Source organism: Hemibagrus wyckioides, linkage group LG22 (assembly GCF_019097595.1).
Source record: "Hemibagrus wyckioides isolate EC202008001 linkage group LG22, SWU_Hwy_1.0, whole genome shotgun sequence".
Classification (NCBI taxonomy): Eukaryota; Metazoa; Chordata; class Actinopteri; order Siluriformes; family Bagridae; genus Hemibagrus; species Hemibagrus wyckioides.
The window spans coordinates 12,134,380-12,151,697 of record NC_080731.1 but is presented as its reverse complement, the minus strand read 5'-3'; the positions used below and the strand labels follow the sequence as shown (position 1 = coordinate 12,151,697).

General features: G+C 40.7%; 1 protein-coding gene across 5 annotated transcripts in view; it reads left to right on the top strand.

The window, feature by feature from the left end:
• apba1a (amyloid beta (A4) precursor protein-binding, family A, member 1a) overlaps nucleotides 1–17,318 on the top strand; it is a 59,966-nt gene that overhangs the window by 39,746 nt on the left and 2,902 nt on the right. For 2 of the 5 annotated variants that reach the window (XM_058375334.1, XM_058375333.1), the window contains exons 2-11: nucleotides 2,256–3,716; nucleotides 8,190–8,300; nucleotides 9,270–9,318; nucleotides 9,449–9,594; nucleotides 12,113–12,145; nucleotides 12,989–13,075; nucleotides 14,180–14,365; nucleotides 15,388–15,567; nucleotides 15,670–15,882; nucleotides 16,012–16,131. In XM_058375334.1, coding sequence (XP_058231317.1) covers nucleotides 2,331–3,716; nucleotides 8,190–8,300; nucleotides 9,270–9,318; nucleotides 9,449–9,594; nucleotides 12,113–12,145; nucleotides 12,989–13,075; nucleotides 14,180–14,365; nucleotides 15,388–15,567; nucleotides 15,670–15,882; nucleotides 16,012–16,131 — 2,511 coding nt within the window. In that variant the 5' untranslated portion in view covers nucleotides 2,256–2,330. Of the gene's footprint in view, nucleotides 1–2,255; nucleotides 3,717–8,189; nucleotides 8,301–9,269; nucleotides 9,319–9,448; nucleotides 9,595–12,112; nucleotides 12,146–12,985; nucleotides 13,076–14,179; nucleotides 14,366–15,387; nucleotides 15,568–15,669; nucleotides 15,883–16,011; nucleotides 16,132–17,318 lie in introns of all 5 variants that reach the window. The other 3 variants (XM_058375335.1, XM_058375337.1, XM_058375336.1) reach the window with 3 other exon arrangements.

Genomic DNA, 17,318 nt, shown 5'->3' with positions numbered 1-17,318 from the left:
TGTCTTCATTGTTCCAGTGTAAACTTGTGTATACGATATAGTGACTCCCCCCCTGTGGAGCTGGTAGAGACACACTGAGTCTCTCACAGTATGTGTGTACATGACTTTTTTTCCCACGACAGCAAATCCACAAAGCATATCTAAACAGATGAATTTTACAGATTTTAATTCATCTTTAATTGCAACTAATTCATTCTAGATTAAGATTTGGTTTCTTTTCAATCAGAGACATGAAACATGTTCAAATTCTAACAATCATACCTTTCCTACGGCTAGCTAGACATGAGAATAAGTGTTGTTGGGTTAGTCTTGAAAATAATCGGTGTTTGTGGTTGAATGAGTCTCAGTACTGCTTCATGTTTCATGCCACCGAATACTCTTTCCTTTTCTACACTTGCATCGCTGCTGATCATATAGACTCCAGTTCCAGGTGCAATTTGTGTTGATGTATGACAGGATGCTGCATGCTGTGCAGATCAGGTGAAAGTTGGAACAGAGCACATGTTGTGAAGCAACACTTTGATGCTAAATGGCAAGAAAGTCTGTTTGGTGGCAACCTGAGACTGAGGATAATCAGCATCACATGGCAGATGATCCTTTTTGGAAAGCATTTGGTTAATCTTATGGAGCTGATGACATTTTCTCTCTCTCTTTGACACACACACACACACACACACACTGTTCTGTCCATGTCCCCGTCTCTTTGTAGCGTTAGGTTGGAAGGCAGAGGATTTCTCATAGGATGAAAGAGGAGGGTCTGTGCTATACGAATGAGGGAGTGTGAAGTTTTTTCGCAGTTCTCAATGCATGTATCTGCAGTGTGAATATACTCAGGCAGTAGCAGCCCACTGGGGGAGCGTATCACCGTGGCAACCAGAGCTCTCCGCAAATGTGTCTGTGTGAACCAGGTGGTTTCTTATTTAAAAAAATAAAAATTATTTATTTATTTTTGGCTCATATGACTAATAAGAAGAGATGTTACCCCCCACAATATCCAATATACACACTGAAACAGGATAAGCTGCTTTATGAAGCGCTGCTGTCAATTTGTGTTCAAAATCTCTGGCACTCAGCTCCATCTTCGTGCTCCGGCACTGCTTTGTGAGTCACTCATTTACACAGTCACTTGTCATTATGTCGTCTTTCGACACTGATATTATGACACATCACTGACACGAGCACTATATTTGTGACAGTTCCGTACACGATGGCGCATAAGGAATAATTCTTTTATCAAACATGACTCATGCATTTGTTTGCTATCTGGCATATAAGCAGGGATGTGGCTGCTGGAGGAAGCACTATAATGTATCCGTATAATGCATAATGATCTAAATATAGAGAGACAGTGTGCAGTATTATGAAGCCCTGTGCCCGAATGAAGATGCATCATCTACAGTAATTGAAGTAGTCAGTGGAGTCAGAGCTTATTTTTGCCTAAAATGGCTTAAAGTCTGTCTTATTGGGACAGACATCATAACAATGTGCTAAATGTGATTTTGTTAATCCGTGTGGCTGTGCAGTCTCCCGTCAATTCGGCTCTTTTTAATATCATGATGTAACTTAATAAAAAAAGCATCTAATAAACCTAATACAGATTACTGTCTGACAACTTATGAATCATCGAGCTAACTGTGTGAAATAGCTTCATAGAAAGCATCCCGTTTATTGCATTTCGGTTTACGCGGGTTTTGTGGTTCGTTTTCTCACATTATCCTTTATAATGCATATCTAAATGAATGTATTTGTCAAATAAAATTTCCCGTGTACCACAAGTGTAGTCGATCAGCCGTGATGTGTTTAGTGTCCCGTGTTTGCTTCATTGCTGTTTGAGGAGTGTTAGTTATTTCAGAAAATATAATGGACATAGTTCTGAGCTTTCTGATATCATTTCTCCTTCAAACCTGTGGCCTAGAGGACGTGTTACAGAGCTACACTAGTAAATATCGAGCTGCTTGTCATCTTGTTTGGATGAATTTCACAGTCTAAAGACAAAGAAAAAAATACATTTTCGAGTTGTCCAGGATGGGGCTGTCGATAATGTTAGTGTTCAGCTATATGGTAAGCAAAATATAAACAATGTATAGATTACAATCATTCATATGGGTCATAAAGCCCAGGTGACATCAAAGAATGCAGCTTGAAGCAGGTATTTACTTAAAACAGCTGATTTAACTACATCTGGGCTTCTTAGGTATGACTGAGGTGTTATAGTTTAGTGATTGACTTCTGCTTTTCTCCCAATGTGTTTGCAGGCCTGGGATTGGTCTGTGCTGCTCCTGGCCTGGTGGAGATGATGCACTGAGTATACACCCTCGCTTGTCCTAGCCATGAGCCATCAGGAGGCGCCGCTGGGCTACGAGCCAGTTGAGGCACCTGAAGCCGATCTGGGCCGCCGAGAGCAGCCTTCCTCTCAGCGCAGACGACACGAAAACTCGGGCCGCTCTCGCCATCATCACAGTGGTAATGGCAGCGAGAACAACCACTCCCAGCCCGGGTCACAGCGGCAACGGCGTCACGAGGGCTCTGAAGGGGCCGGGCGACCGCGCACCTCCCGCAGGATGCCTGACGAAGGTGACGTGGAACAGCAGCAAATTCAGCGGCCTATCCCACGGCCGGCGGTGAGCCGCTACCGCAGGCAAGGAGACACAGAGGCACGACTGAGGGCTCAGCAGCAGCGGCAGAGGCAGAGGGAGAGGGAAAGACAACAGAGGGAGGCAGAAAGAGCTGAGCAACAGCGATTGGATGATGAAGAGGATGACCACAGTGAACTGGCACGCTCTGCAAGTACAGAGAGCGGTTTCCACAACCACACAGACCAGGCCGAGGGTGACGCCGTCATGGCGCTGGAGGCCGAACCAGAGGATGAGGGTATGTACGGTGTAGCACTACGTCCTGAGGCTGAAGAATACGCAGAGAGTGCAGAATCCGAGCAGCAGCCACAGTATCCTCCCCAACCTCCACCACTTCCCCATGAGCCCCTGCAAAACATGGAGCGGCCAAGCAGACATAACACCGAGGCACTCAACCCTGGTTACTCCAACTATGTTTACACTCAGCCTCGGCCTGATGATCAGCCCTATTCCGAGCCCTATGCTGACTATGGAGTCCAGGAGCATGTGTACGAGGAGATCCCAGAAGCCCCTGAAGGAGACATGCCCCAGCAGCGTCGTGCCGGGCTCCGGCTCCTGGAGCGTGATTCGTTCGGGCAGCAGGAGGCTGTGGGTTCCAGACTCCACCACTACGATGAGCGCTCAGACGGTGAATCCGACAGTCCCGAGAAAGAAGCTGAGTTTGCGCCTTACCCACGCACCGACAGCTGTGAGCAGGACGAAGATGTTGAACATATCATGGATGAAGTGAACGAGAGTCTGGAGCACCCTGCAGCAGAACAGGAAGCAGACAGACACAAAGAAGAAGAGCAGGTTGAGGAGGGAAAGCTTCAGGAGTCAGGGAACGAGGGAGGGAAAGGAGAGGATGGAAAACCCCCCATGAGCAGCCCCTCTGAGGAGTCAGCTCAGGTCAGGAGCAGTAGGCAGAAGAGGGATGCCATATCTCTGGCCATCAAAGACATCAAGGAGGCCATAGAGGAGGTGAAGAGCAGGACAGTGCGCTCACCCTACACACCAGACGAACCCAAAGAGCCCATCTGGGTGATGAGGCAAGACCTGAGCCCCAGCATGGAGTCGGACCTGCAGCCGCCACTAGGGGGAGATGTGAGTAAACAACATGATCAGGACCACAGTGCTTTTTGTTTAATGATGGATCATATTTCTTAATTGAAGTGCTTTTGCATCATGACCAGGAAAGGGGGTTTATGGGCAAGCATAGCTTAATTAATTAATTAATTAGTTAATTGGGTTGAAATCATTTTAACAATATGTATCACTAAGCATTAAAAAAATATTACCAAAAAGTCAAACAGAAAAAGAAATAATAATAATAATAATAATAATAATAATAATAATAATAATAATAACAATAATAATAGTGCAGATGCAAGTTGCTGTGATTAGTACAGACAAGTTAGGGAATTTCTTTATTTCTGTTAGATGGCAAATATGCAATCTTCAGTGTGAAAACACAGTCATAGTTTTCCTTTACGTCTACAGTGCAGTTGTCCAGCTACCTACTCCCAAACAGTACTGCAGATCAGGGAGTTTCTAGAGGCTTGTTGTATTTTCCCTGCTCTTCCATTTATCTTGCTTGCTGCTGGGAATGCAGTGGGGTGAACATGTCTCTGCACAGTGAGTGCTGCTCTCTGGACAAATCTCCTGCCTGAGGAAAATACAAGGTGGCTCAAACACACACTGCACTGGCTTTACTTCCCTCCGCCAGCAGGACTTATCTGTATTCTGTGATAGGAGCATCTGACTCGTGCATCCAAATGGAGCCGCCTTTAACCTCAACCACAACAGGGCTCGAGCAGAGAGAGGGAGAGGGGGGAATGAGAGAGAGAGAGAGATGTAGAAGTGAAAGAGGCAGACAAGAGAGAGATAGAGAGAGATAAAGAGGTATGAGAGTGTGTGTGACCGTGAGAAAGAGAGAGCGAGAGACTCAAAGGGAGAAAGAGAGACAGTAAAAAGAGAGAGAGAAAGAGCGAGAGAGAGAGAAAGAGAGAGAAAAAAGACACAGGGAGAGAGAGACAAAGAGGAATGAGAGAGAGAGACAGAAAAAAGACAGAGGGAGAGAGAGAGGCAGGCAGAGTGAGAGATAGAGACAAAGAGGAATGAGAGAGAGAGAGGCAGACAGAGTGAGAGATAGAGACAAAGAGGAATGAGAGAGAGAGAGAGAGAGAGACAAAGAGGAATGAGAGAGAGAGAGAGAGACAAAGAGGAATGAGAGAGCGAGAGACAGAGAGAGAGACAGAGAAAGATATACTGTAACAAGCAACAATTCCATGTAGTCAGAAGTATTACAGCTTCTTCTATCCTTCTTCTATCACGTGGTTTTCTCACGTCTGAACTCAAATATAAATGAACCTAATAAATATCATGTTACAATATACTGTAGAATGATTAATCTAATATACAGATGCTCTGTAACTGTTCTCCAGCCTGCTTCTTGCTGAACAGGATCAGATTTCATCCTGTCTAGTCAAGGCAATTGATATCTTTCTCTCTCTTTTGTCCCCTCTGTACGTACACGATAATCATCAGCTGTGTGTTTAGGCTAATCTGTCTCATTCTGTTGTCTGAACACATTGTTGCACCGGAAAAACAGCAGCTTCTGGTGTGTATAGCAGTGTGTAGCGTAGCGCAGGTATAGCATGTGTCTGAATCCTGTTCATCAGCACACACAATCACTGCTGTTTGGGTGATTCAGAATGGGTCGATATTTATAAGAAATTCAAGATTATTTTTTTGATATACTAAACATAAATGTTCCACCATTCAAGTAGGCAGCAGAAAAGATTGGGTGTGTTTCACAGTGAAATGGAGCTCACTATAGACACTCACACTCACACTGGTTGTGTTTGTACGCAGATATTTTTTGTCACTGATTTTTTTTTTTTTTGTCGCAGATTCCACATGAACTCTTGCAAGTTTCTGGATCTCTATTGTTATGTCAAATCTACACCGAATGTGCGCTTTTCCCCTCTGTTTAACAGCATTACCACAACTTGTGTGTCCTCTGAGAGGAAAACATGCAGCTAGCTCAGCAAGATCTTATCATTAATTCAAGCCACATCTCTTGTTCCTGAAGGTCTTTAACGATGTCCATCCTTGTAAGAACACACCTCACACATCCCTCATGCAAACTATAACTTCGATGTCCAGCCCAATTGTCAAAAAAAAAAAAAGCCAGACCAATTCCAACACACGATGGAGCATGCTCTTATAGAAAATTAATCAATGACAGAATGATATGCATGTCTGACATAACCCAAAATGTTATATTCTACAGTGAAAAATGATGTTTGATGTCACTTCCTGTTATCACGTCAGCTATAAACAGTCGTTCTGTGACCAGACGCTTTGTTTTTTTTCCTTCCCTCTCTCCTCTATCCTGAAGACCCTGGGTTAGGAAGTGTACTGACCATTTCAAAGCACCGACACGCAAAACTATGCCCTTAAGCCTGCTTACAGATGCTTACCACATCAGCCCTTTTTAATCAGCTTATTATTCTTCTAAAATTATGTGCTGCATATGCCATGCAAGTCCTGATTATTATCGTATATAATGCTTGGTTTAATATATAATGCATTCTTTAGTTATGTACATTAACGTCAGCTTAATGAATTGATTTTTATAGTTTTAAATAGTTCACATGACGCCTCCAAGGTGTCCACTGAATTTAGTTCACTAGTTTATTAAAATCCTCCCTGTGATGTCATTTATCCCGTGAGTTCATCGTAGCCCTTATTTTTGCCTTCTACGATATAATTTATTTAGTGCCGCTGAGCGACACAGAAGGAAACTGTGTGTAAATAATTTAGTCAGACTCACGTAACAAACACCGGAGGAGGAAAAATGGGTTTCTTCCATAATAAGCTCACATCAGCGCTGATTCTGATTGAGCAAAGCGCTTCTTCATGCCACATTTCCAATTCACAGTGCAGGCGAGGTACAATGGGAGTCTGTATTTTATGATTTTGGTATTCGAACGTAGTAGAGCTCACAGCGGAGTGCCATGTTTATGGTCATCATTTAACTCTAAGCGATGGAGAAACAGGCTTTGAAATGATTTGAATAAATGACGTCACATGACTGGTAATCTTAAACCTGATGTAGGTTTCACAACACACTCCTAAAAGATAAGACCATATGTTTGATCTAACAATCAGTGTAATATCGATATTGTCATCATATTTTTGTCATATCGTCCACCTCTCTGATTGGACTGGTGATTCGGATCTCCACCTTGTTATTATAAGAGCTACAATAGATTTTGCTGCTTGTGTAGAGTTTCAGTAGAAATGAGGGACGTGTCTGTCATAGGGCTGTAATAGGAGCTGAGTGCTCTCTCATTCCAAGCCATAACGTATCCTGATCCGTGTCAGGGCTACACCAGAGTTACTCGGATTAGACCCGGTGACAGTCAACTTCTCTTTTTCTGTGTGTGGTGTTTTTATTAAGAACTACTATACAGGGTAGTACTTTTGCTGTAACTTTTAAAGATGGAGAATTTTTGGATGTACCAGGAAGATGGGCAAAACGAAGACGAGGTCAGAGGGGGGTGTGTGTTTCAAACCGTCAAATTGATGATGTGTGTTTTTGCGGGATTGTTCTGGGAGCATCTGTTTCTCTTCTTTCGTCTCTTTTGTCTTCTTTTCTTTTGTCATTAGATTCATTTGTCATGAAGCTTTAATTAGAACTTACTCACGATCAGTGTAACCATATTAAAATCCTCCAGAAATAGAGTTGGGTGATCAGTGATGTTTAGCTGTTCATCTGCTCTCTTGTTGATGCTGGAACAAGTGAATGCCTTTCTTTTCCTTTTTTTGGTTTTCCCATGAGAGACAGGATGTTACACCAGTGAGGTTATATATCATTGTTTGGCCAGTGTATCACTGATGTACTCGTTATTTCCATTGTTTCTCCCAAAAAAACCACGCTGGTCATTAGATTTTGACGTTGAATAGTATGAGATTTGTACATGTATTTAGTACCGTAAATATCCGCTAGTGGGTTATTATCTTTTATATCAAATGCTAGTGCAGTAATCTGCCCCTCACTGGGTTGTTAGTGTAAATGCTTTTAAATAGTTTGTTCCTGTCACTGTGTTTAATACTCAGTACACGTGCGTGGGTTGATAGCTGTCATAATATCCAGTAGAATTGTTTATAAAAATCAGTTATTAGGAATGAATACAATTGTTCCTTTTCTATCACTATGAATAAAGTGTAGTGACACGCTGTTCAGTATGGGATGTATGATCTATTATGACCAATGTTAAAAGACTATAGCAATTAAAACTATGTAGGAGTGAAGAAATGTTACCATACGAAACATCGTCACTGTGTGAAATATTAAAGCGCTGGTGTGTGAGGTATATCTCAGTTTCAGTATTCTTGTTAGTTTTGGATCCTGCTGGATTTTTTATTATTCCATAGTTCCATAATCCAGACATTATCCGTTTCTATGACAAAATGTTCTTGCCAGTCCCTTTGTAAGTGTTCTTTGAATCTTTATGCCATGTTTAATTGTGATGACTCATATTAATGATCATCTTCTTCTTTCTCAAGTCTCCAGGCCCAGCCTCCACCTCTCCACAGGGGGCGGAGTCTTCCAGCAGCAACCTGCTGCAGCATGAGGGGAGTGAAAACTTTGAGTCCCCGTCTCCTGCTGGCAAAGAGGTAGGAGTCCAGCATGTGACTTCAGTAATAGAACAGTTTGTGTGTGTGTGTGTGTGTGTGTGAGAGAGGGGGGAGGTAAGTGTAATATTAACGTGTAATAATTTAAAGCATCATTTTCCAACTATCATCTCTCTACTGTATCTGTACCATATGTGCAGTTACCACAGACATGCACTCCAACATGGGCTATCACTCCGTTATCAGAAGATGATCAGGCGTCCAAAAGAGCAAAATTGCCTGCGGTCTCAGGCTGGGAGAGATGGTATACTCTGTCTTCCCTGCCAATCAGTCCGACTCTAAACAATCTGTGGCATCTGTGAGCTCATGTATGAGGAAGAGGGCAGATAGTGCTTTTCGTCTGAGTCTGTTACACTGCCCTGTGATGCAGCATGAGCAGCAGTTCACAAACATACATGCTGGCTACACACGTTGGCTCTTATCTTTCCCGTTTGGTTGATGTTGTGTGATGGAGGAGAGCTGGCTGCTGGGTGGAAATTGACCAAGACCAAAATGGAAATGTTTTCCACAACTTGACTGCTTAAAAATTTATGATAAACAAAGATACAAATAAAGACATAAGAAAAACAAAGGTGCTATTTGTATCTAACTCTCTAACAGTGCAGCAATATAGTAACAAGTTATTTCGATCATTCATGAACAGGCAAAGACTAAAGCATTTCATATTTAATGCTACAGACTTAGATTTTAATTTGCAAACCGAATTCCTGAAAATCTTCTACAGCAATTTATGTGTTTGCATGTCTTGACTGCCACAAGGCCTGTCCTTAGGTTTCTTTTCTTTTCTGAGTCGACAAACATGTCACTATCACTTATACCGCCAGTACAGATGCTGTGGATAAAGATTAAATTGTAAAATGCAGGAGCATATTGTGTGTTAATTGTCGAATACATTTGTATGACAGTTCCTGCATACTGGTTTTTAGTTGCTGTTGTTTTTTTTTGTTATTGAAATGGCAGTCGAGGAGGAGCATCGCTTCATTCCCAACATATGTGGAAGGTGAGATTGGCCATAAACTCAAGCACAAACCACCATGTTTAATAATTACATTACATACTTAGTTTCATTTATCACAGTATGATCTCCATTTTTAATTCACGCCGAGAACCTTCCTTGTCCTGTGTCTCAGTTCCAGGCCCATGTGACCCAGAGGACCTCATCGACGGCATCATTTTTGCCGCAAACTATCTGGGCTCGACGCAGCTGCTATCAGACAAGACGCCATCGAAGAACGTGCGCATGATGCAGGCTCAGGAGGCTGTCAGTCGCATCAAGGTGAGCAGAGAGCGTCTCTTCGCTCGGATCCTGCGTGAACAAGCTGAGTGTACTTGCGTGTACTTCAACTCTTTCTAGTCTCGTTTCTGCAAAACACCATAACAAGATTAAGGATATAGAAAGAAATAAACATAAGTATGACACTTTGAGGACAAATGAAGAGAGACGATCGAGGACTGTGACTTTTCTGTATTTCAGAAGACATACCCTAAATGTTGCATAATGATATCTCACGAGTATTTAAGAATACAGTTGACACACTGTGTGCTTGAGAATAGACAAATCTTGCAAACTTCCTTGGTCAGATTGTCAGGAGTGATACATTTACACCCCTTTTTGTGCCACTTTTTTTTAGGTATTTTGTAATGCTGATATTTTTGCATGTATGTGGGAAGAACAAATGATTACTTTTAAATATCACTAAAAAAAAATCGCATTTACAGTAATCTTCCACGGGATCTTTGGAATCTTTTTTGTGATTCTGCTCACGTTCCAGCCTGACACGCCTATGTGGAATAATAATGAGGTTGCATATCCCAAAGGACTGCAGACATTTGCCACCTTCCCCCTTTTCATCCCTCTGTAGCATAAAGTCAGTCAGCTACATGACTCAGCGTTTTCCCCCATCAGCATCTTAGCAGTTTTTGTCCATCGTAAAAAATGCAGCAACCAGCACCTACTGCTCTAAAGTTCATCATCAGAGCATCTGTCTTAATGTCGAATTTGTAATGCAAATGCGAAGTGAAGCCTGATGAGCTATAAAGCACGGCCAGGTTAATAATTCAGTGTCAGATATCGCCATTCAGAGTCGTGTTAAAGTGAAAAACGTCCATATGAAACACTCAAAATTTAGAGGCTAGTTTTCTACACAATAAAAAGTGGCTGTGGAATTACTAATAGCCACAGCATGAACATTTACTATTCTAATGTTAATACACTCTTTACTTTATTTATACAATGTTACTTGAGTTGGCCTTGTGATTAATATTTAACCTTAACTATTTAATAGATTTAAATACAATGTCGTATTTAATTCTGTATCAAATATTTAAAAAAAACTAATGAAAAATATATACAGTATTCTGAAAAATAATGAAATATATAAACACACAGACACTATAAGCCCTTGGGCTGGGGCATCTGAAAAAGTCAAAAATATTTGTTTAAAAAAAAAAAAAAAAAATCAAGAGGATTTCTTGATGTTAAGTATTACAAAAGTGCAATCCTATGCATCTGATTTATTTTCATTTTTCTTTAGTTTTAAGAGAGAAACTTTATTTAGAAATCCAAAATATGAAATCTGGAAAAATAAAATGTTTTTTTAATTATATTTACTAATTATAATGTATATTTAAAAGTTGGGAGGGTTTGCGTCAGGAAAGCTAATTATAAAACTAATTATAATGCGTATTTAAACTCAAAGTCACTTTATCAAAGTCTCTAATGCTAACCATTAAACAAATAGAAATTAAACAAATAATCATCACATTTAATCCAAAACAATATATTTTAAAGAGAAGTCACCAAAATGGATGTCAATGGAAGTCCAACTGACCTAAATCTAAAGCACGCGAACAGATCTATGATCCTTCTGGATATTTTACCTTTAGCTTAATAGGAGGTGATGAATAATAAAAGGTGCCACACCCCGGTGATCTCACAACTCACACAACTGAAGGAACTCATCTGAGCCTTGAATTATTTCTCCACCAAGGTGGTGTGTGATGTTCCAGTTCCAGTAAATGGGCCAAGTCACTTGTTATTTATGTATCTGACACTTTCCTCAAGCATTACTTTTGACTAGTGACACAGCTGTCCCATTTCTATTAAAAATTCTATTTAGGGATTCAATCTGATGTCAGGGTTTGATTTTTTTTTTTTTTTGTTTCTCTCATCACGGTACGGTGAATCCTCGGCTGTCAGATCGTGTTGGTCTCTTGCCAACGTCTCCTGTTCTTTTTTTTTTATTGGGCTGAACTAGAACAGTTCATTAATTATTCATGTTCTCCTCGATTCTTTCATAGCTCGATCGCCTCATGTGATATCATGTCTTTTCAAACTAAAAAAAAATAAACGTGGTTCATCCCCAATCGAATTTTGCAGCGGATTTCAATCTGCTTTGTGTAGCTGCAGCTTTTTGACAGAATGAGCTGTAATGTAAGAGCGAGGAAACTTTTCGAGGAAAGCGCAAGTATCCCACCTTGTGGCGAGAGTGGAATTGAATTTCAGTGCACTTTAAATCAGTATGAAATATTTCTAATTCTATTTGATTTGATTATGATGTTATTTTAAATATCCATCCAATTTGCAGACATATTTTAGTGTTTCTCTTGATGACGTATGTGAGGTGCTGCTTTACTCAAACAGGGAATTTGTGGTTTGTGTGTATGGCAGGTGACAGGTGGCCACACACACACACACACACACACACACACACACACAGCAGTATCGATTGGGTCGTCTGGGCTCTGTGCCACTCTAACCATGTTCCTGTCTCTGTTTGTTCCATGCCAAGCAGACGGCCCAGAAATTAGCCAAAAACAGGAAGAAGGTGCAGTAAATCATCATCCGTTTGGTGTTTTGCTATTTTTCCTCTTTCTTCTTCCTTCTTTTACATTTTTTTTTGCTTGTGCACTTTCAGTTTCTGCCTTTCTCTTGTTTGCTGTATTTCTGAATCCAGCAACAAGTTGTAACCCTTTGTGTCAGATATTTGTCTGTGAAACATGTTCCATTGTTTTCATTTCACGTCTGACATGAAGCTAAAAGTCATTCGAGTAAAGGTAGCGGAAGCTGTGGGGGTTTTTTGGGGTGGGGTGGGGTGGGGTGTTTTTTGCTGGATGCAGAAAGTATGGGCTTCTGCTACATTCTTATCTTTCTGGACTCTTTTCTTTCTAAGGTGATGTGCAGTGTTTGTGTTTCTCTTTCTCTAAGACGTGCCCCCGGCACTCTGACTTTTGTTATGCTGCTTGTGTATTTGTTCAGTAGTGGATGGCTCTGTCACCCTTTTTTTCATTTCTTCTGTCTCCTCACCCAAAAACAAATTCTTTAAATGGAGGAAGACACTAACCACCATCATACTAACCCCAGCCTGCAGGGCATGATGAAGCTGCAGAGTTCCTACTGAAGGAGATTCATTGTTACACTTGATTAGACATTTGAGCCCAGACTGGGAAACAAGCCATATTCTTTACAGAGCTGGCCAAGGTCACTGAAACAGACTTTGTGCAGTGGAGCTCTCCTTCACTGCACATCTGGGCCTTGTATTAACCTTTATATTAACCTTTTCTGCCAATGTTTCTGTCTTAGTTTCAATGGCTTGTGTGTGTGTGTTTGTGTGTGTGTGAGAGAGAAAGAGAGGGATTGATGGTCAGTGAAATTATTTCTGTGTCAGCAGGCCCCTGAGGGTGAGACACAGCCCATGACGGAGGTGGACCTCTTCATTTCCACTCAAAGAATCAAAGTACTGAATGCTGACTCTCAGGTACTTTTACTCAGTGTCCTTAAACACTACTGTTATATCCACCACACAGCCAAAGTCTAATGTTTAACCACACTGATGAATACTTAGAACACGTTCTTCTTATAATAGGAACTCAGCAGTTCAGGAATTGTCGTAAATAGGCTACAACACAGCACTACTGAATACCTGAATCTGATTGGTCAAAAGGTTCTGATTATTATTTTATAAAAGCAGTTGTGGCTATAGATCTAGCTGCGAGGTTTATATTAACACACTTACTTGAATATATTATTTCTATATTCTGGTATAGCAGACTGATTAAAAAGATCGAGCTCAGAGGTAAAGCTGTATTTTCTCCAACACAGGAAAGTCCTCAGGACAGATGCTTGGTGGTTTCTTGGTAACATGTTCAGCTGCTTTTTTTTCCGAATTACTAAACATTTAATTAACATTAAATTTTAATTTAAAAGGATAGTATAGGGCATATTAATACCTATCAATCATCACTTGAATATCACAGTCTAGAATTGAGAATTGTTGCTGTGCATCTCTTCATGGACACAATTTCCCAGCTCCTAAAAGCAATCTCCAGCATGATCAAGTCATGAAGTCTCAATGCATAAGTCATCTCAAACTGGTTTTATGAACATGACAATGAGTTCAGTGTTCTTCAGCAGTCTTCCCAGTCACCGGATCTGAATCTAATAAAACACCTTTGAGATGTGCTAGAACGGGAAATTCACAGTGTTAAAGTGCTCCTGAAAAATCTGCAGGAATTCAGAGACACAATCATATTAACATGGACCAGAAACTCAAAGGAATGTTTCTAACATCCTGTGGAATCCAAGGCGTGAGGAATTGAGGGTGTTTTGATAGCAAAAGGAGACTACAGCATTCCAAAAGTGCTCAGTGAGCGTACATATACTCAGTAAATGGTAGATCCAAATAAATATAGTATTCAAAATAGTATGAGAAAGTGATTAAAGCATTTTACATTATTATTTGAATCTAAAAAAAATTTTAATCCATGAAAACTTTGCGCTCTGTACCAACCCACACTGCAGCTCACCTTGGCTAACTGTCAGTACATTTGATATTAATCTATCCCTGTTTTGTATTCTATAGGAGACCATGATGGACCACCCATTAAGGACCATTTCTTACATCGCTGACATTGGGAACATTGTGGTTCTGATGGCCAGGAGGAGAATGCCTCGCTCTGACTCTCAGGAGAATATGGAGGCGTCTGATCCAGCCCAGGATGAAAAGCGCCAGTACAAGATGATCTGTCATGTGTTTGAGTCTGAAGATGTGAGTCCAGTTCTTAACAAACCTTTTAACGTGACCTTTTCCAGAAATCAGTTGTGATGGATTTTTAATCATCTGAATATCTGAAATCCGATGGCATCAGGGATGTAACATCCGGTGTAACAACTGTAATGTCTTTTAGATTTCATTTAGAAAAATTGACTAGTACAATTGATGCTCATTTGCATGGCTTAATAAACTCTACCTGATAACAAACACATCTTACATTTTATTGCTTTAATAAAGTGTGGTATGACAAACCGCACCACAAGACATCACTGTGATTAATACTGCAGTGACCTACAGTCTTTGTCTTGGTGATTCTTTGCTGTGTGAGTGGGTCAGGTAGACCTGCCTACAGTAAGAGCAGCAGATTGAAAAGATATAGTTAGTCGACTTTACGTGTCTTGCAGGAAGCACCTTTTAACCTTCACCCTCCGTGGTTGGTAGCTGTTAGCATGTTGGTAGATCTTTACCTGGAAACACTATGAAAATCTAGGGCAGTTGTTGGGGTGTCAGTACCAGACATAAGTTGGGATGTAGTAGCTCAGTGGTTGGGATATTAGACTACAGATCAGTTGTGGGTTCAAATCTCAGGACCACCCAAACTGCCACTGCTGAGCCCTTGAGAAAGACCTTTAACCCTGAGCTGCTCAGGTGTATAAATGAAATAAATGTAAGTTGCTTTGGATAAGATCATCTGCCAAATGCCATAAATCTGTGGCATTTTGTCCATTAACTCCTCAGTGATTAATTCTTCATTTAAAGGCTTTTTAAATGATGCTAGATTTGCACTTACTCTTTCAAAATGGAAAAAAAAAAGTGCCTATGCTTTATCATTGGATAGCATGTTAAGAAAAGTATCTGGAAATCTGATAAAAAGTCTCAGCTCAAGGATGATGACTGTCAATGTGAGTGTGCATTTGTACTGAATAACGTATTATGCTACTTATTAGAGAGAAGGTTTGTTCCTACATTGTTCTAATTGTATTTTTTTTATCGCTCCCTTTTCTCCTTGTCCTCAGGCCCAACTCATAGCACAGTCCATTGGCCAGGCTTTCAGTGTAGCATATCAGGAATTCCTGCGCGCCAATGGCATCAACCCTGAGGACCTGAGCCAGAAAGAGTACAGCGACCTCCTTAACACACAGGACATGTACAACGATGACCTCATACACTTCTCCAAGTCAGAGAACTGTAAAGACGTAAGTGAAAAATGCTGTTTGTTTGCAGGACAGAGTGACTCTGTTGAGCTATAGTCAAGGCAATGAGATTATACAGAGTGAATGTATGTGTGTGTTGCTCAGGTTTACATAGAGAAGCAGAAAGGAGAGATCCTAGGAGTGGTGATTGTAGAGTCAGGCTGGGGCTCCATCCTTCCTACGGTCATCATTGCTAACATGATGCATGCTGGGCCAGCAGAAAAATCTGGGAGACTGAATATTGGAGACCAGATCATGTCTATTAATGGCACCAGTCTGGTTGGACTTCCTCTCTCCACCTGTCAGAGCATCATCAAGGTGCACAGCTTATGATTTGCTCATGTCTTACATCTTTCTCTAGTTATTTTTTCATTGGTTTCAGATGCTGCCCCAAGCACTGAGTACTGAGTAAAACAATGATGTACAATTGTGATCTCGTTCCCTCAGGGGCTGAAGAACCAGTCCAGGATCAAGCTTAATATTGTGCGATGCCCACCAGTCACCACCGTGCTCATCAGAAGGCCAGACCTGAGATATCAGTTGGGGTTCAGCGTGCAGAATGGCATTGTGGGTATTTTTTTCTTAAAGGAATTCTTATATTCCGTAGTATATAATATTCCTAATATACTATATAGGAATAGTATATTTCAATATAATATGTGTCTAACTATTGCAGCTGTAGTGTATATCCCATTACGATAGACTATTTCTGTGAGAAAGTTAAATCCTTGTTCAAGATATTTGTAAGTAAAACCTGTATGCAAATATCTACAGTTACCTGAGCTCAGAGTAAATACAGAAATGCCCCAGGTTTGGTTTGACTGCAAAAGGATACAACAAAATGTCCTGGATAGACTGAAAGTACTTTATATTGTGCTGTACTTTTTGTGTTCCGATGTTAGATAATATTCCATAAGAAAAGCTTCTCTCATATCGGTCTCATCCTAAGACATTTAACACTTTTTAATGGTTCTTGACAGAATTCATCAAGTGCCCTTAGATTTTTAACAGAAGTTTGAAACCAGAGAGGATTTAGTGACATTATGGTATAAAGTCATACTTTTTTGTACTATACAATCCCCATTGTTAGACTGTAATATTTGTAATCTGTGTTATTTAGTTGCATGGTTTATGTGTTGCCAGATTTTAACATCTGCCCATAGACCCCTAGTTATTAGTGAATAAATGTAATGACCCAGCCTAGATCGAGGATCAACACTAATGCAGAAGCTTAATACTAAATACGGGTAAGTAATCAAAAGGGGGGAAATTAGCAAACAAATTGCTAAGCCAAGCCAATTACAAAGGCCATAATGAGGCAAAAAGGAGCAAAACAGGCAGTAGACTAAAAACGGTAAGCTAATTACGTACACTAATTGCAACAGGTAAAACAACACAAAACACTAATAGGTTAAGCAAGAGGTTATACGAACAACAGAACAGGAAGACAGAGAACAAACAAGAGTAAACATCAACCTGGAAAATTGCATGGCGTCACTAAATTGGGGGGAAATACACAGTCCTGTGGAACAAATGAAACAAGATGCAGGTGTTGGTAACCAGGGAGGAGCAGTGTGGGGAACGGGCTGCCAGAAAAAGCAGGATTTTTTATTGTTGTAGTTGTTTGTTTTTTTTATTTCTGTTCTTTTCTAAGTTTAAAGAAATGTGTTGACGTGACACTGCGTGACTGCAGCAGATGTACAGATTACAGTTATTTAAAGATGAGGCTGGAAAATGGTGGAGTGTTGCTTTAA